The 27997-nt window shown below is 41.4% G+C and overlaps 1 protein-coding gene across 2 annotated transcripts; it reads left to right on the forward strand.

Annotated features, from left to right (window-relative positions):
- The first annotated feature begins 1123 nt into the window (after nucleotides 1-1123).
- Nucleotides 1124-27997, forward strand: LOC102519724 (solute carrier family 5 member 4). Of its 2 annotated transcripts, none has more exons than XM_006184785.3 (15): nucleotides 1124-1258; nucleotides 1918-1989; nucleotides 3529-3633; nucleotides 5334-5393; nucleotides 6744-6848; nucleotides 10498-10603; nucleotides 11789-11869; nucleotides 13153-13373; nucleotides 16198-16333; nucleotides 17839-17946; nucleotides 19700-19850; nucleotides 22344-22512; nucleotides 23674-23889; nucleotides 26505-26607; nucleotides 27752-27997. In XM_006184785.3, exons 1-15 carry the CDS (start codon nucleotides 1124-1126, stop codon nucleotides 27889-27891), a joined length of 1908 nt encoding a protein of 635 aa, XP_006184847.2. In that variant the 3' UTR covers nucleotides 27892-27997. The 2 variants fall into 2 exon arrangements, with proteins under 2 accessions (XP_006184847.2, XP_014414826.1); XM_014559340.2 differs by having other exon boundaries at nucleotides 1241-1258; nucleotides 26505-26628.

Below are 27997 nucleotides of genomic sequence, written 5' to 3' on the forward strand. Positions count from 1 at the left end.
ATGGGACTCTTTATATTTGGGTCTCCTGGAGGAGGTAGAGCTTGTTCTAGCTCTAAAGGGATAGTGAAAAGGACGTTGTAAGAAGAGGAACTAGAAAGCATGAAGCTTCTGCAGCATTTAAGGTCAGGTCATGGGACATCCAGGAAGCGGCAGAAGTCTGCTGTGTGTGCCAACTGCAGAAGGTGGGAAGGTGGGGAAAGGCAAGGCGGGCAAGGAGAGGACCAAGAGAGACACGGTGAGGGAGGGGAGGGGTGCTTTCTACAACAAGACCAGAGCTTACAAGTGGTGGCAAGAACATGGAGAACAGGGAACCCTTATGCACCACTGGTAGGACTGTAGATACAGCCCTTTGAAAACAGTATGGAGGCTCCTCAAAAAATTAAAAATAGAACTACCGTATGATCCAGCAATCCCACGTCTGGTTATATATCCGAGTCCTCAGAATCAGTATCACATGCTTTTAGGCTGATTCACATGTCGTCTGAACCTGTGACCCAGCCAACGGCACCGCCTGCCCTGACCCCGCCTCGTGCAGTGCTCATAGGGCCACCTCCCTGTCCTGCATGGGCCACCTGGGTCCTGATGTGACAAATAAAGCCTGATTCAGATACCTGTTCCAGAGAAGCATAGAGCTTTAGAACCCATGAAGTGCAAAATTATTTCCCTTCTAAGGAATATAATTCCTTGGTCAGGAATCTTTCCTGCTCTGTAAAGGACCCTCACCCCCATCCCCCGACTCCTTTTGGCCCCTTCACCTCTGTCCTTCTCCCCTTCTTGTCCCTTTCATCTCTCCCCGAGTCCTCACTCAGCCTGCTCAAATCTTCTTCAAGACCCTATCTTTCTACTCAGTGGACACCCTACTCTCCACCTCCAATTCTCATCCCATTTCTAGTCTCTCATTCCCTCACTCCCTCATTCCCACACTCCACTTAGTCCAGCATGGCTGCTGGAGGGCCAGTGTCTCAGTTTCAGAGAAGAGGTTTAAAGGTCCTCTTTCCCAGGAGCTGGCTCTGATAGTGCATTCCACCTGCTCAAGACTGATAATGATCAAGTCTAATGATCAACCAAGGGCTCGTATAAGGAAACGGCCGGCCGTGGGATGGAGAAATCTCCACCTGCAGCCATGGCCAGCACAGTAAGCCCCGGCACCGTGACTGAGACCCCAGACCCCCCTGAGATAACAGAGCGCATCCGAAATGCTGCTGACATCTCAGCCATTGTCATCTATTTTGTGGTGGTGATGGCTGTCGGGCTGTGGGTATGTAGGAGACCAGGGGGGTGTTCAGGGTGGGCACAAGGTTTGGGGGCGAAGTGTCCCAGGGAGGGAAAAGTGTCGGGTGATGAAGCAGAGAGAACATTACCAGCTGTTACAGATTTCACTGCTCTTCTCTCACAGCCATTTTCTCATGTGCGACACTGATAATGCTTACACGGAGCTAATTTATTCATTGTGTGAATGGGGCCAGCAGCGGGGCTTCAGACTTACTCTGTTTGGCATCTCCAGCACGTGGCATAATGAATAAAGATGTTTCATTACCCCCACGTGTTTTATTTCTTCTTGCTCACTTTCTAATTTAGTTGAGCTGGACGCTTAATTCATTTGCGTTTATTCTTTCTTTTAAGTAGTGAGCCTGAGGCTGCAAATTTTCTTCCAAGCACAGCGTTAGCGATGCCTCACACTGTTCTCATCAATGAAAATAAACAAAGCAATTAGGACAGAAGTGGAGGAATATGATTTCTTAAATTTTCTTGGTTTCTGTGAATCTGTGATTTTGAAGTCCTTTAAAAACTGGTGCTATAGCACAGTTTCCAGGATAATGCTTCTCTTTAGGGGTGCTGGGAAAGGTCACTTCCCTCAGCATTCTGGCCAGAGCATCTGCTGTGGTTTGACCCTCACAAGTCTTCCCTTCTGCTCAGGCAATGCTGAAGACCAACCGGGGCACAATTGGAGGCTTCTTCCTGGCTAGTCGAGAGGTGACCTGGGTGCCGGTGAGTGGGTCAGAGCTCCCTGGAGATAAATTTCCAGGTCATGTGTTTAAGGGAAAATAAAGAAAACATGGGGAATGCTGATCATTTCTGATGTGTATTGGCTGCCTACATGCTGGCGTCTCCTTTCCTAAACCCCTGACCTCAGGCCTCTGCACTGTCATTCCAGTAAATGATATGGCACCACCAATTAAGAGAGCAGGTGTAGTGTGACATTTGGGAAGACCCAGTTCAGCTCTGCGTCATGTGCTTTAACCCTGGCCTCATCAAGAATCTTCTGTCTCGGCTGCTCACGGTCCCCAGCACGTTCCTTCATCCATCCCAATCCTGAGCTAATGCTGCTGCCCTCCTTGTTTGGATGAGCGTCCCCCTCTCTGCTTCCCTCCTTCAACACCCAGTTCAAACCCTGCTTTATCAGAGACACCTCCCCCTGCACGACCACCTGCATGTCTAGTCCTCTGATCTGCGCAGTTGTGATGGTGGTTCTCAGTTCCCTGTGACGGTCAAATGATGATGCCTCTTTGACTCTTGTCCAGTTGGTGTCATCCTTGCTGGGTGTTGATTTCTGACCTCCTTGGCAAGAGTGCGATTGCAGCGGAAGGTGCATCTTCTTCTCTGAACCCATACTGTGTTTGAAATGGATATTTATTGGGGTGTCCCATCAGACAATGCCTTCTTAGGACTCTTTTTATGAAACATTCAAGGCTTAACCAAAACCATAGCTGCAAACCAGCTCAATCCCATCCCCTGCTCCCAAACAGAAATAGAAAAGGACAGAATAGAAAAGGTGGTCTTACAGAGGGCTGCAAAGGTGAAAACAGAAGAATGGGCACCGCAAGGGTCCCACCCCGCAATTCTGCTCTGTCAGCACTCGTGCTCACCCGTGCTCACTCAAGAGCTCCCTCTTGATTGTTGAGACTTTAGAACAGTAGACAAGGTGACAGAAGAGGAGGTGGATGTGAAGAGGGTCACTAGGGTCAGGACAATGGAGAGGAATTCCCTTCTACCCACCTTCGGAGCCCTTGAGGCTGATTGAAGGAACCAACGGAAGATCTGGCAGTTCTTGGCCAAGGACAGGCTCAACTCAGAGCATCTGGGTAGATTAATGTTCCTCTAAGGCAGGGGTCAGAGGCTTTTCCATAAAGTGCCAGATTGTAAGTATTTAGAGTTTATGGGCCACAGTCTATTGCAACCGCACAACTACCGTTGTAGCACGGAAGGATCCTTGTTAATATGTAAAATCAACACATGTAGCGTGTTCTAATAAAGCTGTCTACAGGCACTTGAAACTTGAATTTCATATAACTTCACATTTCCCAAAATATTATTCTTCTTTAGATATTTTTTTTACCATTCAAAAATATGGAAACATTCTTAGCTACCAACCGTGCAAAAACGTGACTGGCTAAATGTAGGCCACCAGTTGCAGTCTTCTGATTCCTGCCCTAAGAAGTGAGGGAAACATCTCAACGTTTACCTGCTTTCAAGAAGTCTGATTTGGGACCTTTACCTCTGATCTTCGTCTGTTCTCTTGGATTCCAGATGGGCGCCTCTCTCTTCGCCAGTAACATCGGCAGTGGCCACTTCGTAGGGCTGGAGGGGACGGGAGCGGCCTCGGGAATCGCCATTGCAGCATTTGAGTGGAATGTAAGTGACATCATAGGCTCTTCCCTTTACGTCAGAACTCTAGGTGTGTTTGTCTGGGTGTCTGTACAGGACAAACTCCTCTTTGGTTTGATGTCTATTTTTCCATCTCTTGTTTGAACCTCTCAGTGCCTTCCCTGTGTGGCCCCATTCTGCCTGGGCCATTCCAGTCACATTATTCCCCACCTCTGAAATTTCACTCAGGCAGTTCTTCCCACCAGGAATGTCATTTCTGTACGAGTCAATCCCCACTTCCACTTGACCTCCTTCAGGATCATTTTAGCTCTCACTTCTATCTCTCCTCCCTGAGCTATCACTGAATTAGATACAGGGGATTAAAAAAATGTAAAAGCAATGATCCCCTCTTCTGAGAAGCTTACATCCCAGTGGCAAGACAAATAAGCATTCACTACTGTATAAGAAGCACAAGGAGAGACGAGTTCTCACACAGGAGGGCATCCATCCTCAGTGATGAGAGGGGCTTGGCACGTGTCCAGAGGCTTTGTGGCACTGATGCCAGATGGATGCATAGAACCTGACCAAGGAAGTGACAGCGGAGTAAGGAGCGAATGATTTAGAGGTAGCAGGTAGAATCTACACCACTTTGTGATCACGTTCCTAATTGTTTTTCTGCCATCTTACCAGTGGAAGCTGTGTTCCTTTAATCAGACCCTAAGTTCTTTAAGCACAGCGACCATCTTCTCTCATGTCACTCACACCTCGCATCACCCAGCACTTGACTGGGCACATGCTATAAACATTTCTTGAGTTGCTTGAGCTTTTTTTGTTCTTTTCTCTTATCCTTTCTAGTGTTTGTACGTACATATGTGTGCATATCAGTCAGAGGGAGATGCTTATGTGGAAGGAAGTTGGATTATAGCAAAAGCATAAGTAGACTATTCCCTGGATAGACTCAGAAAATGACCTTGAGTCATCACAACACTGTGCCCCTCCCTTGCTGAAGATTTTGCCCCTACTTTTACTTTAGTAGTATCAGAGACTCCAGAACGGATCCAGTCTCCACACATACCCTGTGGTCTGAGTTCTGTTTTGATAGTGCCATGGACTCCAGAGACATGGACAAAATGCCCTTTGGCCCCAGTGGGTGTGATTATCAGGTTGCCAAGAGCCTGTCTCTTTTAGCCTGTGACCTTAGGATTCCATAATCTCTGTGAGACTCGGGTGACCCCTCCCATTAAACAGGAATAAATGTGCTTATCATCCCTGCCTCGCCTGGTGTTGCGAGAACAGTGTGAGCGATACATATTAAGACTCTTTGTAAACGTTGATATTGATGTAAGATTATATTATTATCATTATTATACATGGCAAGACTTGGTCAGTGGGAATATTCTGTCTCTGAATTTCTCTCTCACTGGTTTGTAACGCTGTACAATTCCTGCTATTCAAGAATTATTCCTTTTGGCAAAGACTACATGACCGTCCGATGGTCCATCAGGGCTCAGATCTCTTACCCTCTGTCCATTTCACCATACATCTTTTGTCACATCCTAAGCCCCAAGAAACAGTGGCCTCTGAATCATGGAAAGAGAGGGAAGGAATCCACGGTCTTGGGGTCCCAGGTGGTTGAGTGGGACAGGATCCAAGCAAACATTTGTATCTTCAGACTCAGAGGTCATGAAGAGAAAAGGTCCACAAGGCAGACCTCTCTAACTCCACGCTCTTTTCTTGGTTTCCTGTAGGCCTTGCTGCTCTTGCTGGTTCTAGGGTGGTTCTTTGTCCCCATATACATCAAGGCCGGGGTGAGTACCCACAGGTATTCCCTGGCACTTCTGTCAGGCACTCATTTATTCACCGTCTTTCTGCTCAGTCATGAAACCTGGGCAATGTCATTCGTCCCAGGGCTTCTGGGCTGACAGTTACATAAATCCACCAAGTGCTGCCACCGGATTGCTCTTGAAAAGGGCTGCAGCCAGCTGTCCTCTTGCTGACCCCTATTCTGATGGTTCCCATTTCCCCACCTTCTCAGCAACACATGTAATTTTCCTTCATTCCAATTTTTGCCATTCTGACATTTGTGAGGTAGTTTCTTTTGTTAATTAGGGGTAAGAAACACCACACCTCTGGTGGCTCCCCTTCAACCATCTGGGGCACTGCTCTGCCTCTCTGAGCCTAGTCCCACATTTATTCTTTCTGCAGCTGGTTCTCAGAGGGGTGCTATATCCTGGGATAATTTCTGGGATTACGGTGCCCAGGGGGCCAGCCTTCCAGCTTGTACCTCCGCAAGTCACTATATAGTCCCACTTTGCTCGTCCTGGGTCCCTTCTAGTGCCAGGCTTGAACAAGCTCTGTTGAAGGATGCTCTCCTGGGTGCAGATCCACACCACAGAACTCGTGCATGTGTTCTTGGACATGGCTTACCATCTTTGAGGGGGTTCCACACAGCCTCTGAGCCCCCAAGATTTCCCCTTCTTGTTTTTGATAATATTATACAAATACTTATTTAACATTCTTTTATGCTGGGGGAGATGAAATTATGATCTCAATCTGCTGTAAAGAAGCCAGAAATATGTATTTTTAAGCTACACATCACATAGCTGACCTCATATTTTGGCAATGATAACCTCAGATTTTTCTCTAAGTAGGGATTTAATGTGACTTTCTTCTTTCAAATAAAGATAACCACAAAAATATACACCCAAATGTACATTTACAATTTGTTCAATTATCAATTTATTATGCAACCATAATAAATTATGGTTCATTATTTATAAGTAATATTGATTTTACTAGACTGCAACATTATTGGTGAAAATAAAAATTGTTTGTTGCATGTCTACTATGCATTTGTGTTGTGGTATTTTACATCTACCTTCATTTTAAAGCCCCACTTTACAGATGAGAAAATGAGGTTCAGAGAGATAGGCATTTGCCAAACGTCACACGTCCAGTAAATGTCAGATCTAGGAACAGATCCCAAGATTGTCTCTGAGTTCATTTCAGCCTTGCTGCTTTCCCGAGGGACCATGCCTTTCTCATCTCTGTGAGAAACATGCCACACACAGTTACCTGCCCACAGGTGCTTAATAAATGTGGAGTGATCTTTATGTGCTGCGCTCTGAAGGTGCACCCTGCTGCAGTCTATCTTGCAGGTGATGACCATGCCGGAATATCTGAGGAAGCGATTTGGGGGGCAGCGAATCCAGATCTACCTCTCCATCCTCTCCCTGTTCATCTCTGTGGCTTTGAGAATCTCAGTGAGTTCCAGGCCCTCCTGGCCTTTTAGCTTCATGGGGTCGCTTTGATGGGGCTAGAGTACTAGGATCAGAGAGCCTGTAGGTCCAGCCCTACGGATGTCTCAGACTACCTGGGGTCTCTCTACCAAGTTTTTATGCAAAGAAAGAAGCTTCAGAGACCCTGCATTCATAGGGTACAAGAATTACAAGTCACAAGAGGCTCCAGAGTGGAAACTCACCCTTTCACTAAGGATATGAAAGAAATGGATGTCCAGAAAGAAAAAAATCTCTCCTTCAAGTAGCATGGCTATTAATAGCAGTAAACAAGGAGGTTTCTCTAGCCCCCACCTTCCCGCTGCACAATGACCTCTGTATTCTCTGTCAGAGCCAGTCCAAGTCTACAGTTTCCTTCTCAGCTTGATTATCTAACATGTAGACCAGAAGGAAAATGTCTTATTATATTGACTATCCTTAAATTGACACTGTCTTATCTAAGACTGCCCCTCTAAAACAGATGTCACAGCTAAGTGTTAAAAGGTTTATAAGTTTTCAAAAAGTTAAATCTCCTAGAGATAATTGTTGAGGAAAGAAGAAAGGAATGTGAAGACTCAGCAGCATGTGTAGAAAACAAAGAAAGAGTAACACATCTGCTCCTCCTGTGTCGCTAAGGAAATAGTCTCCTGCGAGTTTAGAGTCTAGGCAGCTTGTAAGAGTGGAGGCTGACCCTCTGTGGATCTGAGTCGTGACTGGAAACAAGCCAGCAGCTTAGATTAGGTGGCACAAGCCTTCCTGATGCAACGTGAGCATTTCCCAGCCCTTATTATAAATTGTTGAGCTCCACATTAGGGGGACAAGACTCCCGTGCACAAGGAGTTCACCACGTGGCTAGTGATAAAAGAATTACACATGAAATAGCACTCTATGAGACAATATATGCAAATATGTTAAAATGGGAGCTGGAATAGAGTGTGGGAACAAGTAAAGGAAGCGGGCTATGGACACCCAGGAAAGGGGATGGTGGTCTTGGTTGGGTGGAATTGGAATTGGGGGTCGTCCTCATTGGTGGGGGGTGTGGGCACTTAAGACCCAGGACAGGAAGGAGAGGATAACCCAAGGGAGGCAGAGGAGCGTGCAGGTATCCGGGGCTGGTGCTCACACGTGATCTCCCGTTCTCCTCTGCCTTCGATGTCTACAGCTTTATGGCCCCAAAGAGCATGAACAAGGTGCTGGAGCAGAATGGCCATGGCCAGAGGGGCCCCTGAGTGGGGCAGCCTCCTGGAGTGGCTGGTTCCTAGTGGCAGGGAGGGGATGGGATGTTGGGGAGCTGAGTGGAGCAGCAGGGATGGCCAAGAGCGAGTGTGTGGCTGTGCAGAGTCTGCTGCGGTCAGCTGGGAAGATTCAGTGGTGGGAGTCCATTCTTACCTACAAGGTTATGTTTGAAGTGATATTCGTAATCTTAGACACGACCTTTTGTGTACTATTACACTCTGATAACAGACGCTGTCCTGGTTACTTATTAAGTAGATCAACAATTTCCACAGTCCTCCCCTGCCCCAGGTTTTAAGAAGATCACCTTGTTCACTGGTTCTCAAACTCCAATAATACATATACTGAGAATTATTATACATATTCAGTCAGACGTCATGCGCTTTTAGCCCTATTTCAACTTGTTATGCTTTAAAAACATCAATATTCTTTTAGAAAACCACACTGTAAATTTTTAAATTGGAATTAACTTTGCTACAACTAATGTGCAACCTATAGACCTTATTCAGATATGGCATATTCAGATATTCAGATATTCAGATTTGACTGTCCTTTAATAGCAAAAGAAAATCCTGGATCACGAAAAGCTTCCTTTTATGAGAAATATTTTATAATTATTGTGAATGGAATTAATTCCATTGAACTGTACACATTAAAATGGCTAAAATGGCAAATTTTATTTTATGTACATATATATTTACCATAATAAAAAGTCGTTAGTAATATAATCCGCTTACTTACAATTTCAAGACCACCAGTTTAATGCCTAAATTGTACTATGTAAGAGAAACCAAAGTCAAGGAATTCATAATACGATAATGTGTGTTTCAATATGTAAATATTTATGCATGAATACACAAGTTCTAAATCTGTCGTGAAACAATTGTGCCCTTCCCATTTAGATCGGTATGCAGGTATGTTTTATGGCGACTCAAAAACACTGAGTGGCATCTCAATAGGTGATCTCTTTTCTGAAATGGTAAATAATTTTTCGTAACTATCCAATTTTGTGAAAAGTCCAGTCTTCCCTCAATTTACACAGTAGTTGCACTCCTTGCAAACCCAGGGATAACAAAGTTGCAGCACGTACTTTGTGTTTGTAACACAGAGTTAGGTCCTAGGCTCAGATCATCAAGAACAGGCTTTTCACCAACACGAATGTTTGGTGAGATGATAAAACATCAGGTTTCAGTTCAAATTTTATGGTGGGGGAGGGAGCAACCATCTTCAGTTACATCCCTTCCAGACCCAAGTTCTACAAAGAAAGCGATCTCTGATTCTTCGGATTCTGAACCCTATCACTTACCCATTTCCTTCACCTCACTCATGCTTTCCTTTCTCTTAGAGTCCATGATCCATCCTTATAATCATGCTTCAGCACAAGGACTCAATCTCTTTGCCTACCTCCCCTTTCATTGATCTTCCCTGGCAAAAAGTCCAACCCCTATTCTATGCCTGTACCCAGAGATTTTATGTCCATGATTCTAACATGCTTGTTTGCTATTTCTCAGGTTTTTGTTTTGTTTTGGGTTTGGTTTTGGGTTTTGATATGGAGCCTGGGAGGATCAAAGTTAAAGGGACAGAGCCAAGCACCAGTTGAGTTGAAGAAAGATTGGGGAAGCTGAGAAGCACACCTGGGGGCTACAGGGGTCCAGGCAGAGCTGGGTGGACGTGATCTTGCATTCAGGGTCCCTCTACAGGACTCCCTGCTGGCTTCTAAACCTCAACCAATAGTCCTTTTGTGTTTATGATTTTTCCTCTGGTCCTCTCAATGACGATTCTAAACTGTCCACAACGTTTTTAGCTCCTGGACCTCTGCCTCTTATCAGAAAGTCTCATCACTTTGCTTAGAAAATTTAGGCGTGAACCAACTACTCATTCCCTCTCCACCCAAGTAACTTTATTCTTTCCTTCTTCCCACCACTCTTTTTTGTCAAAGTCAACCCCTCAATCTCTGCCTAATTTTGATCCCATCCCACCTCAACATCTCTGGCTATTTGCTTCATGGTTACTCTCCCCCCAGTCCTGCTTTACCTCTTACTTTCTACTACCCAGAATGTGCTCAGGTATCTTCCTTCCTGACAATAACCATTGCTCTATTCTCTGTCTCCTCTATCTACTCTTCTGGTCTTTATCGTGGGTTCTCTGCTGACCATCATGGAAGAGCAGGCCATACAAGCTGTAGTGTAGACATTTCTCAGCTTTTGCTCACTCGCTCATTATTCCTCTCGATGGTCAGTCCAATAATTGGTTCTCTGAGGATGAGATCTGGCTTCCGAGGAGTTCATAATTGGATTGCAGAGATGACATGTATAGCTGCAGTAAATATTAGTGGGAAGTCATCAGGGAAGAGCTAAGTGATGTAGCGCATGTTTCTTTTCCACCCTGACTGTTTCCTTTTCAGTCGGACATATTTTCTGGAGCCATATTCATCAAGCTGGCCTTGGGACTGGACCTTTATCTGGCGATCTTCATCCTCTTGGCTATCACTGCCATTTACACAATCACTGGTGAGTGTGTTGCATGTTTAGCTCAGTCATGCTATCTTCTGCTGGTCTCACCCCAAGCTGCAATTAGCATCCTCGGTGTTAGCCTTGTCACTGCCATGGCAAGGATATCCTTGTGTTCCCATTGTGAGATTCAAGCACAGACCCAGAAACACAACTAGAGCAAAGAAAACAGAATCTTCTGTGTTAGGTATGAGCACCTAATGATGTGGTGAGTGGGAGGAGGAAATGGTGATTTGGCCCAGCTTTGTGTTTGGAACCCAGAGTGGCATTTGGAATCCAGCATATCATACACATGGGAGGTCAGGTTGAAATAGCGGCTTAGACCTGAGACTGGAAAAATCTAAGGCAGGCCCCAAGGGAATACCTGATGCCAGGGCACAAGTTGTGGACTATGAATGGCAGAATCAGGAAAGGAAGATTGAAGTAGCAGGTTAGTTGTGGGAGAAGGTGTGGTAATAGTTCAAGCAAGATTTTGTGAAACAGATACGTTAGTGTAGTGCCTCATGCTTACTAACTTATGAAAATGAAACTGTACCTGCTCGGTTGGAAAAAAAATAAAGAAAAAATAATGGCTGGAGCAACCAACACAGTCCTGGAGCCATTTTTATAACACTGGATACATGTTTCAGAATAAATGAGAGAAAACAGCACGAATCTCCTATTTTCAGGATTTGTTTTGTTTCCCCATGACACTCTCATAAAGGAAATGTCTTGCTGACCGAGACTCCAGTGAGCCTTGAGTTGAAAGAGGAGTTGTTGTTTGGACAACACTGCAGCAAAACACAAGTCAACAACTATATCTGGTTCTCAACTAATGGAACAATCATATGTTCCAACACTAGAGCAGAAACGGCGTTGCCCAGTTTTTGGAGAGCAAGCATTCTATGTTAAATGGAGTGAATTGACGGATTGTTAAGGGAAACGTTCCGGATATTAAAACTTTGCCTTTTCCCCTATTTAATATTCAAAAATTCACACAAAGATGGAACCCCACTATAATTCATAGAAACTTTGAGTCAAGGAGGGAGACCACTAAAGAGATAATGATGCCAAGAGGAGCTTGTGGCCCTGCCAGGAGACTCTGATATGCTTTTTGCAGAGTTATTTCCAGAGTTTAGGTGGAGGATGGCAAATAGATGAAGACACTTGGATAGAATGTCCTGGTTCTTTTCTTTCTCTTCACAGGGGGCTTGGCCTCGGTGATTTACACAGACACCCTCCAGACAGTCATCATGCTGATAGGCTCTTTTATTCTTATGGGGTTTGGTAAGTGATAACAGTGTGAGCAATGCCTTGGGGCCAGAAATCAATCAGTCTGCCTGCTCTTCACTGCTGCCTCCCAGATCTATCTGGTCATATTTTCCAATCACTGATACAATTCACATCATTGAAATGTCTGCTTACATTGCTGTAGTATTATCTTAGTGTGAGGAAATGAGGGGGAAGAACTTTACCTCCTTTAAGAAATTATTGCTTAGATAAATTATTTTGTTTAATCTTTATATCTTTGTGTTGAGAATGGACAAGATTAGTACTATAGGGTCAATGATTTTATGAAAATATTGTGCATTGGATTCAATGCACAGAAACCCTTCATTTACATAGAATTTTCATAGGTCTCCCATGTATTTTTGTTACCAGCCATATTTCCCTCACCTGAACAATTTCCTCCACTCGGTTGAGTTTCTGCCTTACACATTCATTTCACATATAATCCCAGCATGATATTTGGCACACACAAACATGTCGGTGCTCAGTTAAATAACTAACGAAGAAGAAAAGTAAACTGTCAACTTCAACTCTACAAACGTAGAGTTGTAATGTCTACTTCTCTACAAATTCACTCTGATGAATTTTGCATCATTTGAACCTACACTAACTTGTCCCAAATGCCTGGGCTCATCTTTCTAGGGTCTCTGTCCATTATGGTGGTTTTCTACACCTGAGTAGCTTTTCCAGACCCTCCCGGTGGGCTGAGCTTCACCATTTCCCCTCATCACACATAATCTGCTGCCTCCAATTTCTGCTCCTTATCCTTCCAAACTTTAATTTTAACATATGTGGAATACAGTATTACCCCAGAAAACCAGAGTGTGCATAAGATCGGACCAGCCAGGCTTTATATGAGGAAGAGAGACCATGGCTTCTGGCCCTTTCAGATGAGTTGTGGCTTTCTGATGGCTAATTCTGTTAGGCTCACTCTGTTAGCTTATCTTCAGGTTTGTTTCTGCTACGGATGGTCGTGGAACATTAGTATCAGTCTGTTGGATAACAGTTTAATTTTTACCACAAGGCTAGACAGTAAATCAAAGTTTTCAAGAACATCATAAGAAGAAAAGCTGAAGAGTGATTTGCTTTATGTACTTTGTGAAGGTAAATCTGATAACATGACCAGTGCCAGTATAGGTACTAGAAAGACATGGATCCTGGGAGAAGGACACTGAAGATTTGACCAGGGTGTTTGGGTACCTCTACCACATAGGAATAACTATAAACACGAGGTGCTTTAGATTTCTGTGAAACATTTCATTTTATCCAATGCCTTATAGCTTTTGCCGAAGTCGGAGGCTATGAGAGTTTTTCAGAGAAGTACATGAATGCCATCCCATCAATAGTCGAGGGGGACAACCTGACAATCAGCCCCAAGTGTTACACTCCCAAGGGAGACTCCGTCCATATTTTCCGAGATGCTGTCACCGGGGATATTCCATGGCCAGGAACGATATTTGGAATGACCGTCGTAGCTGTGTGGTACTGGTGCACTGATCAGGTGAAGTAAGTGTGTGTGTGTGTGTGTGTGTGTGTGTGTGTGTGTGTGTGTGTGTGTGTGTCTGAATATAGTTCTTTCGCTTCTCATAGAAAAGCATTTATTTTCTACTTTATACACACAAGTGTACATCATTTGAAGAGTGAAATGTTTCTACAAGGCTTATTATGAAAAATGGCTGTCTGGTGCCCCAACTCTCTACCCTATTTCTTGTCTCTCAAAGGCAAACACTTCCAGCTCCTTCAGTTAAGTACTTCGGTATGTATTTCTGTTCTCTAAATCCTTGTACTCAGTGTATGGTTTGTAAACTGTTGGCATGGATTTCACCTTGGAGCTCATTAGAAATAACTGCTCCGAGATGCTACCCACACCCATTGAATTAGAATTTGCTCATAAACCTGATTCCTGGGTGATTCAAATAAATGCTTGTATTGCTTCCTCTTGGCTTTCCAGTTTTAGGATTCTTCTATTGGCTTCCCATAACGAGAGACGAGGGTTTAGCTCTTTCAACCTTCCACGCTCAGTCCCCCACAAGCACATCTCCTGTTCTTCCAGCCTCCTTTAGGTCTTATTCACAGTCTTCATTAGGAATCTGCATTCAATGCTTCTATTTTTGTGACTGCATGAATGTAACACAGCTGAGCTGCATGATATTCTCTGATTGGTCTTTCTTTAGCTTTTTCTTTTCTGTAGAATAAATAATTCTTAATTTTTTGTTGTAAATTTTCTTGGTAATTATTCATCATTCAATAACAAACCCTCTGCAAATTGCCTTAATCTCCCCCTTAATACTTGTAAACACATCAAGTATCCTGCCAGCTCTTTCCCTTGCTTTCTCCCAGAGCCGTTCACCTCTCACAAACTCTCTGGTTGTCCTCTGTGCTTGGTGCCCAGCCTAACCAAGAACCCCTTCGCTACCATATCTGGGATTCCCTTTGCTTCATTCTTGGGTTATAGTTCCTATTTCCAGTATTCCACATCATCGTCTTTCTTGGTTTACTCCTTCTTTCAGGGCAGTTGAATTCTCCAGTAAGTTCCTGAGAAAGATAGATGATAAATTTGTTGTGAATTTGCGTGTTTGAAAATGTCTTCACTCCAATTCTTCCATAATTGATCCTCTGGCTATGTGCACATTCGTGGGTTGCAAATAATTTCCCCAAAGTCACAAGTACATTGTATTTTGACTTGCATCATCATTGTTGAGAAGCCTGAAATTATTCTTGATCTGTTGGATGTGACCCATCTTTTCTCTCTGGACACTTGTCTTTCCATTGTCCTCAATGTTTTGAAATTTCACCAGAATGTGCTATGGTGTGTGGATCTATGTTTGTCCATTACGATGGGCCACTTGGATAATTTGGGGGATTCTTTGTTTAATTTCTTCCGTTTTGTTTTCTTGTATTTGGGACCTTCTGTTTTTGAGTGTTGGTCATCCTCAGCTGGTTCTCTATGTTTTTACCTTTTCTCCCCATCTTCCATCTCTTGGTCTTTTGCTCTGCTTTCCAGGAGACTTTCTTAATTTTATCCTCCAGTTTTTCTGTCTTTGTGTCTATAACTTCCAAGATCTTATTTTTTTGTTTTCTGGAAGTTCCTTTTTATAGCATATGAGTTTGTTTTGGTTTGGTTTTCTGAAGTTTTCTTCTCCCTAAACAGTCTCTCTCAATTCAAACTTATAATTTCACAATTTCACAATTTTAGCCCACTTTGAAGCAATGATCATATGTGATGTCAGTGTTAGTTTTCTTTTTCTATACATAATAAACTGATTTTCTCAACATATCTACCTACCAAAGAATGCATCCTTTCACCGTTAATTTGTGGAACCATCTTTATCATTTATATTTTGCCTCTGTCCACTTAACTTGCTTCTTATAAGTGGCCTCACATTCCTCCTTAGATCTAGTACCTGAACCTGCTTGTCTGCTGACAGGGCCCCTCTCCTCACCTGTAATTTTTGTTGTCCCTCCAACCATCTGCTTCTAGCCTTCTGTCTACAAATATCACCTGTTCCCCCAGCATTAAATGACACTCTGCTAACCCTAATAGATTTGTCTCTCCAAAGAGAATTAAACAGAAGAAGACATCCTTGTTTTATGACATTGCTTGAGAAGAAAAGTGCCAAAAAGTTATGACATTACCATTAAAAATCTTGCTTTGCTAGAAATCACACAACTTAGGTAGAAATTATGAAGTTATATGCATTCATTTTTCCAGGACCATCATATATGTTTCATAACTTGATGAGGTCCTCAGAATAATCTAAAGAAATCTGTATATGATCGTTTTAGTGTTCTATTCTGATGGCTGCCTGACTCTGGTGTATCCATGCCAATGGGCTTGACTTCCCCAAAGGGGACACATGTCTGACAACTGTAGAGAGCTACTGATGCATGTGGGCCTGTTTAGTGCCTACAATATCGAAGGCACAACTTAAATACACAACTTGTGACAAAGATCAGGAGTGACAGCCTTGTACCTGAAGGAGCACATCATTGTTGCAATGCAGCCTGGGAGCTATAAACATATTTTAATAGTCATGATGAGTATTGACTTCTATGTACTGAGAGTCTTACAAACATACCAAATATTCAGAATGCCCTACAAAAGAACCCTACTTATAGATGAGAAAACTGAGATTCACAGGAGTCATATACTCATGTAAGAGGAGCTGTGGTTCAAGTTCTGATTTTACTCTGAAGCCTGTTATTTTCCACTAGTCATGACTCTGTTTCTTAGTGTAACAGTAATTCCCCAAAAGAGGCACTCCCCCTTCTTTGAGGGAACAATCCTCTGATTGGTCCATGACTATATCTTGTTTCCCTGGCAGGTCATTGTGCAGCGCTGCCTATCAGGCAAGAACATGTCTCACGTGAAGGCCGCCTGCATCACGTGTGGGTACCTGAAGCTGCTGCCCATGTTCCTCATGGTGATGCCAGGGATGATCAGCCGCATCCTGTACACAGGCAAGTCATGGATCCATAAATCCTCTTTTTATTATTCCTGAGCTCTGAGCAGTGGTTTTCAGATGTATCAAAACTTTGACAAACTAGAAAATCCATTACATATGGAAGTAAAAACAGAATCCCAAGTGGAGAGAATAGGTTGTGCAGAGGGTGAGAAGCAGGACATTTTGGCATATTTGACATTCTGTGCCTGTCTCCTTGCAGACATTTGAGTCTGTGAATCCAGTTTTCATGAGCAACTTGGATTTATGCTAAAGGGTAGTGCAAGAGTATGAGATAGATCTGGGGAAATACGAGCTGAGTGAGCTGTGATGACTGGGTGCAAGACATCTCCAGCTGAGAAAGTCTTTGAGATGCAGTGTCCCTTCTTGGTCCTTCCAGAATGATTGGAGAGCTGGACCGACCTTCACTGCTTTAGAATTGCATTGAAAATCTTCCTTAAGAAATCAACTTGCTTTCTTTATTATGAAGGGTGAAGGAAATAGAGCCAAATATTTCTTGGCTAATCAAGGCTTCTGGTTTCTAGTGGGCAGTCTATCAGATGACACTCATCCACTTCATGTTTCCTTAATTGGGCACTAATTTACTTAGCTGAAATCTTGCTAAGATGAACATCAAATGACTAACATCATTTCTTACTGCAACACTGCAGTGTCTAACAATAAAGTACAGACATCCAACAAGTAGGGAATAGCCAAGGAAGTTATTGTATACTTTCTTTATAGAAAATTGCACAGAAGAGACTGAAGACTATCTCAAAACTTGGGAAAATGCTGAAGCTATTATGTTAAATGTAAAAAGCAGACTACAGAATATTATCTTAAAAATTACTACAGTTATGCAAAAAAGATATTTCTTGGTGGAAAAGGACTCAAAAGGAATATTTTAAAAATTAAAAGAAGATAAGGTGCTGATGTGTTAGTATTTTGATGGGTTTTTTTTTTTAAGTTCTGCTATGTGTTGTCATAATATTATTTAAGCCAAAAAACTGCCAAGATACTGTGCAAATGCCACGATGAAGTGAGACATTATCCCACATGGGGCAGTCACAGATCACATCTCTTCTTAGGTGTAGGTGGAAAAACACTGGGCTAAGTGACTGGACACAAGACTAACTTCCTGGGTGTTGTTGTCATGGGGGAATGTGGTCTCATCTCTGGAGCTCTGTACTCCTTGGAGGATTTATGCTCTTGCAGCTTTTTTGGAGGATGGATCAGCTCCCTCTGTCTGCTCTAACACTCTAGCTGGGCCACATCCTAAAAAAGAACTCTGCCTCTTGGGTCAGTGCACAGGGAGCTACAGATGTGAGATACTTAGGAAGTCATATTTTGGGCAAAGAGGGGCCGTATCTAAAGTGTGGAATTCAAAGCTGAATCTCCAATTTCCAGGCAAACTTCATTCCTCTCACCCATGTTCTTACAAATTGCCTCTTATGTCCAAATGGTTGTAGATCTTACCTGTTTGGGCCCCACTCACTGAACCCATTTATCTGAATCCCTCCTCAGAGAAGGTGGCCTGTGTCGTGCCTTCTGAATGTGTGAAACACTGTGGCACTGAAGTTGGCTGCACTAACTATGCTTACCCAATGCTGGTGATGGAACTGATGCCTAACGGTAAGGAAATGTCCATGCTCTGATGACTGGATAAAGAAAACATGGTGATAGGTAGAGATGGGTAGATGGATAGGTAGAGGTATAGATAAGGGAACGGCACTCAATCTTAAAAAAAGAGAAGGAAATCCTGCCATTTGCAACAACATAGATGAAGCTGGAGGACATTTTGCTGAGTGAAATAAATCAGGCACTGAAACACAAATACTGCATGACATCACTTATAAGTGGAATCTAAAAAAGTCGAACTCCCAGAAGCAGAGAGTAGAATGGTGGTTGCCAGGGGCTTGAGGGGTGGCGGATATGGGAAGATGTTGGTGAAAGGGCACAGATTGTCTGTTACAAGGTAAGTGCTGGAGACCTAAAGTAGAGCATGGAAACTGTAGTTAATAATAACGTCCTGTTTACTTGAAATTTGCTAAGAGATTAGATCTCAAGTATTATCACCACAAAACAGGGATATGGAACTATGTGAGGTAGCTGGTATGTTAATTAGCCTGATTGTGGTAATCACTTCACACCATGTTGTACACTTTAAATATTTACAATTGTTATTTGTCAATCATACCTCGATAAAACTGGAGAAAAATCTTCATGCTGGGACTGCCTCAGAGGCCAGGTCTATAGATGGGGCAGGAAAAATGGTTATGGTATAATCCTTAAAAATTCTTACTTCCATTAATTCAATTGTCATCATCAAACATCTCTTGAGCACCTTTCATAGGCTGCCAGCCCTGCTCTTGGCCTGGGGGATGCAGAGATGAATGCAAATATAATTCCTGTTAGAAGAATTGTTACTCCTCTGGACTCAAGACTATCTACCAAGACAATCAAAAGCATTTAAATGATGGATTTATCAATTAAAGAGTTGCATAGCAGTAAATTCAGAGGACTAGAGATTAATGATTTATCCTTTCTTTAGACCAGTAACATCAATCTATTCAACTTACAACTGTTTATTAAGTGCCTTCTATGTGCCAGACATGTCCCTGGTGCTCAGAAAACATCACTGAAGTGGGCACAAAATACCCCATCCCTTAAAACTCTCGTTCTAGCTTCATGAGATAGAAAATAAACCACACATGTGAAATGAGTAAGTTATTAGGATGCTAGAAGGTGATCTATGGTGATCAAAATGAGAGCGAGCGAAGGGACTCAGTAGTGACCAGGTGATCCTGCACCTTAGGCCCATCAAAGGTTGGCTAACACTTCTGTGACCTTTCTCCTCCCTGACCCACATAAGTGTTGTCAGGAGGAAGGGAGCATGACCCACAAGTGACATCACCCATCCACCCACTTCGCACTTTGTCCTGGGAGGTCTAGGGGCATTACTAGTCGGCAGAGGGAACTGAAGGGTAAAGTTGCCAAAATATTTCAAAATGCTTTGCTTTGACCACCAAAGACTTTTTCCACAGAACCACCTACTGGGTGTTTCCCTCTCCAGTTCCTTAACTCATCAGGAAGCCAAGAGTTCCTCTCCAAAGAAAGATGGTAGAACACTGTTTCTCCTCCTTCAAATTTAAGTTCTAGCAAATCATCTCTAAGTTTATATTTATAACTAAAATTCTATGCTGGATTATCCTCAGATCAGCAGGAAATATGCAGGAAGGGCCACATGATGGCATGTGCTGACAGGCACAGTTAGTAAATGTTCCAGGTGGCACTTCATCTTTGAATGACTCTCGGGTTTGACAAGGCCTTCGTAGTTCTTGGCGTCTGGTTCCTAACTAGTGATTGCCCCCTCTCCCGGCCCCAGGACTGCGAGGCCTGATGCTGTCGGTCATGTTGGCCTCTCTCATGAGCTCCTTGACCTCCATCTTCAACAGTGCCAGCACCCTCTTCACCATGGATCTCTACACCAAGATTAGGAAGCAGGCATCCGAGAAAGAGCTCCTTATAGCTGGACGGTGAGAGATTCCTGGCTTCTGTCTAAAATTTCTCTGGAAAAGGGCAGAGATAGAAACGGACTAGAGCCTGCTCATCGTTGGGTTCAGTGAAAAGGATCACACAGTTCTAGAGTGCGGGTTAGAGACATTAGAGAACGTTTAATCCAACTTTATCTCTTTCTAGATACAAAACTTGGGGCCATACTTTTAAATAGTTGCTTTTTCAGATTTTCAGATACCTCTGACTATTTCTTATTTCTTCCTCTCCTCACACCTTCTTCCAACCACATTCCATGAAATTCCATCAGTGGTTTTCATGGGGTATAAACTTCCCACTTCCTCTGATAGACTAACGCGTTGTCTCTAGAAGTTTCCGTGTATATCACATGAAGGCAGTAACAGATTAAACCATCCACTCACTATTACAGAGGAGTTTATCTACTGCATTCATTAAGAAATGGGGGTGTCAAGAGAAACTAACCACCTATATAAAAGACTGTGCATTGCTGAAGACAGTTGCAATTCCTTTAGTAAATGAAGCACTTGAGGGGAAAATTCCAAGGGCTCACTTGGTCCAGATTTTGACTCTGAACAAATGCTACAGGGGAGGAAGAACAGTAAGACATCTGTGTTTTGTGGTGGAGAGAGTATGGGACTAGAACTCAGCAGGCCCAAGATGCAGAAGTCCTCTAAGAGGTATATGGTCTTGGGCGTCAGTCTCCTTTAAATCTCAATGATAAATTAACAAGTTTTTTTTTTCCTCTCCTTATTAAATGTCTACTATCTCCCAGAATAAACATATGAAAAAGAACACATATATCATAAATAATTCCCTGCTTTGTGGGGTTTATTCCTTTGTGGGGAAGATAGATTGGTGGGCCAAATCACAGACACTAGTGTTGCTTATATTCTGTAAAAGGAGCTTGTTTTTCAAAGAAAAAAAGCATAAGTAGTTTCCAGTAATCATGCCTTTGCTTTAAAGCCATAACATAAAGTGTTGTTGAGCAATCACAGCAGTGTTAAATGTTAATAAATAGAACGATGACTACACAGTTACGTTTCTTTCACATCCAGTGCAGTTATGTATAACTGCAGTCTAAAAGCATAAAATAATGTGATTAGGATTAGAGCTAGCAGAGATCTGCAAGGACTGTGGGACCCACCAAGCTCCTGTTCCTCGAGAAATTTGGTCCCAAATGAGCAATTTCAACTGATCCAACTCCTAAGAATCTAGCTTTACCAATAAATATATTCTGTACCTGATAACAAAAAGTGTTAGGTAGAAAAGCAAAACAGGATTAAAGGCTGGTGGCTACTTCAGACAGATGCTCAGGGAGTCCTCTCTTGAAGAAGTGACATTTGAGCACAACCCTGGAGGAAGTGTGGGAGTGAGTCCCGTAGCTCTGTGAGGACAGAGGAGTAAGTGCTGTATTTTTACAACAATCACACGTGTGGTGTGTGTGAGGACGGCGAAGGGTGAGGTTGGTACACGAGGAGCAACTGGGAGAGAGAGAGGAAACACAGTCAGGAAGGTAAAGGGAGGTGAGGTAGAGCAGAGCCACTTAGGCCACAACAAGACTTTGGCTTTTATTCTGTATGTGATAGAAATCAACCAAAGAGGGCAAGGGAGACACGTGATTTGCTTTCCAATGATGATAACAAGGACAGCAAGTGTTATTGACTGAATCCTTACTGCCTTCTAGGCAGACTTTCCATGGTTTATTACATTTAGTTATTGCAAGGTTGCAGAGGTTTTGTAAAGATTAAATGAGACAACTGTGGCTCAGTCTCCTGCCCAAATACTTTGCCCCCTCTCCTCCCAATCCCCACCTCTCTGTTTCAGCAGGGGCACACAGAGAAATGATAGCCTTTTATAGAAAGTCCAGTAAATTATGTTTGTTTGCTTACTTACACAACAGGCATAAGAATATTGTGGAGTTTAGAAAAGTGAATCAGTCATGTTCCCTGGACCCTGGGAGCCTCTAATAGGTTTTTACTACTTATCAATATTTTAACCAATTTTTTCATATTTCCTCAAGTAGTAAAATTCAGAAGTTAGCATTTCTGGCCAATTCACTCAGCATTCTGGGATAGAGGATGTTTCCATTCTAACCTATGCAAACTGAGTTTCTCTCAAGCTAGTGGGACAAAAGATCAAAAGGGAGTCTGCTTTCTTTATCATACAAAGAATTGCTTATTAAAGGAAATAGTGTGCTGTATTTTTAATTTATATATTGCATAAATCAGATTAGGGAATTATTAATCGATTGTCGACATGTGAATGATCTCATGGTTGAAGATATTATGACTAATTATGGATAAGCAGTTGCTTTATTAGCATTTTGCTAACAGATAATCATTAAGCATAGTATGGCTTCACGTGAGGTCAAGGAGCTTGATTTTACCTGGAAAATCAATGAATGGCCACAGAATGAGCTAATGCATAATGGAAGCATAATGAAAAAACCCCAAAGGCTTTTGTTTAATACTTAAAGCATTTTCTTCTCTTCCCAGGCTATTCATCATTCTGTTGATTGCCATCAGCATTGTGTGGGTCCCATTAGTACGGGTTGCTCAAAATGGGCAACTGTTCCACTACATAGAATCAATTTCTAGCTACCTTGGGCCTCCAATTGCAGCTGTCTTCCTGCTTGCCATCTTCTGTAAAAGAGTCAATGAACAGGTAAGTGAAAATCAGGAAGCTTTGCCCCTACGGAGTGAGAAAAAAACTGTTTCATTCATTGGTAGAAAAACACATTCTACCCACCCTATTTATACAACTAAAGGCCCATCTCAATTTCAGTTGTGGTCAGCCACAATTCCTGATTCTCACTGAAGTGTGTAAAGATAAAGTGAACACTCATAGTACAGCCTTCATAATTCTTACAAAATATTATCTACTTCCATGGAACAGAGCTGAGGAACGCAGGTTTTGGAGTAAGACTGCCAAGGTCCAATCCTGGCTTTACCACTTTATATCATTGTGATCTTAATCAAACCATTTGACTCTCTGTAAAATTAAGATAATTGCAGTGTCTACCTTAAAAGATTGCTGTGAGGATTTTAAACGATTTTTTAAATATGAAGTACTTAGAATATCTACCACATTCATAAAGATTCAAAATATGTTTCCATTATGATACATAAAATTGATTGATTATTATGTAACATGTACATTTAATCCCTTATTTGTTCCCTGGTATCAGCCTTATTATTATAATTTTCAGATAAGGAACAGGTACAGAGAGGTTAATATATATATGCTTTCCATATGTTACTTAATATTAGCAAGTGGTATCTTGGCATTCAGACTAAGGTCTTCCTTCATTCAAAGCTCATAGTCTTAATCCCTATACAATACCATTTTCCTTAAGTGTAACATCTTTATCAGAGGACAGGGGACATATGTTTCTACCCCCACTAACTTCTCAGAGAAAATAAATGCTTTTAATTGTCAAAAACTTGATAGAGCTGTCAAAACTATCTAATATCAACTCTTAAAATTGTGTAATATAAGTCATAGTCACGTTACTCTACAAAATAAGTCACAAGTTTTAAAAACCTCTATATAAAATAAAAGTGAAGGAGAACTTCAGTTTGGGTCAGGGTGAGCAGTAATGTCCTGGAGTTGGGGGACCAACAGTGGAATTATGCTTCAGAACCATGGAGAGCAACAGCCCACCGGTGACACATATTTGCAACTTTTCCCTGCTTTGATAACCTTGTGGTCAAGGTTTGTCATTTGTTGGTCATAGTGGAGAAAGTAGATGGGATGATAATTATGACTTAATCAAATGTCTCATCTTTTCTAAATACAATAATTTTATTCTTGTTTCTTTTTCAGGGAGCCTTCTGGGGTCTAATGACTGGACTTGTAATTGGCCTCATTCGTATGATCACAGAGTTTGTGTATGGAACAGGGAGCTGCTTAGCTGCCAGCAAGTGCCCCCAAATCATCTGCAGAGTACACTATCTGTACTTTGCCCTCATTCTCTTCTTTGTTTCCATACTGATCGTTCTGGGAATTTCCCTGTTAACAAAACCCATTCCTGATGTACATTTGAGTAATAAATACTAGATTTATGCTCACTTTAAAAGGATTCTTTGCCTTCCAAACCTTCAACTGCATGCATGCAATGGAATTATAGCACCACTAGAACTAGAAGGCACCTGAGATATTACCATCCAGTCATTCCACTAAACAACAATTTGTACCTAGTGTGTGCAAAGCACCAATGAATTAGGAAATAAGGGATTATAAAATGGACCTCACTTCAAAAAATGCCACAATGCAGTTTGGAAGTAAATTTATACCTTTGTTATAGGGTACCAGGAAGAGACCAATTTGTGTTGCCTGAGAGACTGAGGAAGACTTCACAACAGAGCTGTCATATGGGCTGGGCCTGTTCAGGAGCAAGTAGAATTTCATATAAGCACCAACACAATACAGAGATTTATTTTTTTAAAGCACATGATACCAGAGAGCAGGAAAAAGAAAAATAAAAAGAGATGCTTTTTTTTGCCTTTCAAACTGGCAAGATTAATATGAGTAATGTCCAATATTGGTGAAGAGGTGGGGAGATGCCCGCTCTCCAAAACTGTTGGTGGGTGTATAAATTTTATAATTTGTAAGAGGGCAATTGGGCAATATTAATCAATTTTAAAATGCTCACACTCTATGAGTCAACAATCCCACTTCTAGGTATTTATTATGTAGAAATACTTGTGCAAGTAAAAATTTATCTATAATATGTTATAAATTTATATGTGTTTATAAAGTTTTTCTCTGCAAAAGGTTTCTAATAGAAAAAAAATGGAGACAATCCAATTTCCATTGCTAGTGGAATGGGGACACAATCCTAGTACACTGAATGTTATGTAGCTGTTCAAAAACCTCAGGAGCTCTATTGTTTGTTTTTTTTAATGTCCATGATATGGTTAAGTGGGAAGAAACACTTTCAGAACAATATAGTATTGTATAATATCACTTTTCAAAAATAAAATACATGTTCAGTGTATATATGTTTTTCTAAGCACAGGAAAAAACCCTAAACCACATACAGTGGAAACTTTTAATAAGGTATCTCTGGGAAAGTCACCATAGAGGGTTATAAAAATGTCAGATTTAAATTTAAATATTGTTTATATACTAATATTATTTGAATTTATTTTTAATATATTTTGCATGTATCACTTAATATTTGAAGTAATACTTCCTTACTTGTTTCCTTGAAGAGTGCCCAGTAGACTGTGTGTGGAAGGAGAAACCTGAAGCACAATGTGGTTCAAATTACTTTAGCAAAGACATGTCACCAGAATTCAAAACTAAATATTTACTCTGAATGTTAGGAGTTGAATGAAAGAACACTAGAAAACACATGATAGTTTTAAACGACATAAATATAAATGTTAAACTCTTTCATGCCAATGGAAATGACCATCACTTATTGTTCATTTTTAGAAAAAGAATTTGTATAGAGGACCAGCAAGACCAGTTATCTAGTTTATGTTTATATTTCATTAATACACTGTGAGGTTTTAACTTTCAAAATGAACTGATAAAAATCAATAGTCATTTGGGAGAAAGTTGTGAATAGTGTGTGAACCTAACCTAGCAAGGCAGTGAAGAAAAAATTAGGTTGATTGGTTTTCAGCAAGACTAGAAAACACCTGGTTCAAGTTAGAACAAGAATTCAAGGAGCCCCAATAGGGGAGTTTTTGCAAAGAAAATGGCTTTAGTGTGAAGTGCTGTAATTAAGAACCTTATATGAAGCTATTAAGAATCGTAGTGATACAGTGGAAGCAGACGCTTGCATGTCAACAACAAATAAGAAAGGTAGTTACAAATTCTAATAAATTTATACAGGAAAGTCATGGACCAAATGTGAGGCCAGTTAAAATGAAGCATGACTTTGAGCAGATGATGGATTTTGATTTTAAAAACCCATTTGACACTTGGAGTAATTTCCTTAGAATGACCTAGAGCTGGTATTTATTCATTATGTTCAATCACATGTCTTAGATCTATGGCACACAAACAAGTTGCATAATAGCATAAGTGCTATTTATTTTCAGAAATTTTAATCAACATACAGACTAAGCATGGAAATCTTAAACATATTTACTGAAAACAATTCAAATTCTATAATGCATAACTATTTTAAAATAACAGTAGTGCTGACAGAAGTTTGGAGGTGAGTTGGAAAAGAAACGTGTAAATTGCTATCAGAACTTAAGAATGGCACACAAATACTATCTAAACATGATGGATCCAGAGACAGAGTTTAAGGAGATATTCTAAGAGTTGAAAGAATAACCACTTGACAAACTGAAAACCATGATGATGTAGCTAGTAACTTGAACGATAAGGACAATGAGTGGAGCCAGGGTCTAGCATAAAGTAGATAAATCTTTGAATTTTATGAAATTGTAAATCCATAAACAGGGGCCTTAAGCATATTATTGAAGAGTTTTAATAACTACCAGAAGAAATAAAAAAAGAAATAATTTTAAATGGCTAATGTTTTTACCCATGTTAAAAATGTTGAAAAGATATTTTCTTTGTTATCTATATTCTTCTGTGTGTTTGATTTTTTTTTGAACTATACAATAAACAAATGTATCATTACATTATTGTAAACATTACTAATGCGCTTGTCTATGGTCTCTGGCTAGCTGTATCGCCTGTGCTGGGCTCTTCGGAATAGTACAGAGGAACGCATTGATTTAGACACAGAAGAGAAAAGATACGAAGAAGCCGATGATGGTGTCAATGAAGGTAACACCTGGTTTACATTTGGTTTTCACATAGAAGCTCTATGCCCCTGGCTTTGTTTAGTTTTTCTTAATGCTATGAAATTCAGCTTCTGAAAAACCTCTTGGATTTATGGCAAGCTGAAACTTTAAAATCTTACCTTCCCAAAAATCAAGACAATTTGTTACGTATGAAATCCATCCCTTCATCCACTGATCCATTAGTCTGTCTGTCCATCCATCCGTCATCCATCCACGGATCTGTGTGGCAGCTACTGAGATGGCGGGCAGTTCCAAACTCTCCAATTCCTTGTCTCATAATGTTGATTGACTATAATTAAGCATCTAGCCCTACCCTCTCCTCCAACCTCATTTCTTTCTCTCCAACCTGGCAGATTTCTTCACTTTTCTCCCACATACACCAAGTCCCCTAGAATATTTCTACCTCTTCTCCAAGAGAAGAAAAAGCCTATTCTTTGAAACTAGGTTCTAATTTAATTTCCTTCATGAAAATGTCTCCAGCATCCATTCCCATGGCTCTTTATTTACCTGATATTTTAGAAACCACTGACAAATTTAGCCCATCAGGATATGTTGTCTTAATCTGTACACTAATTGTTTGGCTTGGTTTGATTTTGGTTCTTCAAAACCTTGAAGGAAGGGTCAATGCCTTCTACTCCTTTGGGGTTTTTACATCAGTGTTCCTGAGTGAGACCGACCTATAATTTTCCTTTTATGTAATTAGTCTATGTCTTGTTTTAGTACGAAGATCATAATGTTCACAGAATGAATTGGAAAGTAGCCCCTTTTTCCTTTTTGTGGGAATATTTCAATAAGATTGGAACGATATCTCCATCGAAATTTTGGTATTTTGTCAATAATACCATTAGGGCCTGATGAATCTGTGTGTGTGTGTGTGTGTGTCTGTGTGTGTGTGTGTGTGTGTGTGTGAGAGAGAGAGAGAGAGAGAAATATTGAGAGAGAGGGAGAGACTCTATGCCATGCAAAAGTTTTCTATTGTTGTATAATCAAATTTATCTATATTTTCTCAGGGATTCCTCTAACACTTAGAAATGGTTATAATCATTCTTTACAATCACCTGTACTACATTGACAGGAGTTTTATTTCCCATGCTTTGTGATCATTTGCTTACTTCTCTTTGTTTCAGATAATCCCGAGGAAACTCGTGGATGTCTCAGAAAGGCTTACGACTTGTTCTGCGGTTTGCAGAGAAAAGGCCCCAAGCTGAGCAAAGAGGAGGAAGAAGCCCAGAGGAGGAAGCTGACAGACACATCGGAGAAGGCATAGTGGAGGACCGTGGTGAATGTCAACGCCATCCTCCTCTTGACGGTGGCAGTCTTTCTCCATGGCTATTTTGCCTGAACTCTATCTGAGCTACTAGAATGTTTATTAA

This window comes from Camelus ferus, chromosome 32 (genome assembly GCF_009834535.1).
Source record: "Camelus ferus isolate YT-003-E chromosome 32, BCGSAC_Cfer_1.0, whole genome shotgun sequence".
Lineage (NCBI taxonomy): Eukaryota > Metazoa > Chordata > Mammalia > Artiodactyla > Camelidae > Camelus > Camelus ferus.

Bases quoted from the DNA above. Each gene is read 5' to 3' on its own strand.
- LOC102519724 (XM_006184785.3), top strand. From the start codon at position 1,124: ATGGCCAGCACAGTAAGCCCCGGCACCGTGACTGAGACCCCAGACCCC. The intron at 6,849-10,497 runs GTGAGTTCCAGG...TTTCCTTTTCAG, and splicing joins CTGTGGCTTTGAGAATCTCA to TCGGACATATTTTCTGGAGC. The intron at 10,604-11,788 runs GTGAGTGTGTTG...TTCTCTTCACAG, and splicing joins TGCCATTTACACAATCACTG to GGGGCTTGGCCTCGGTGATT.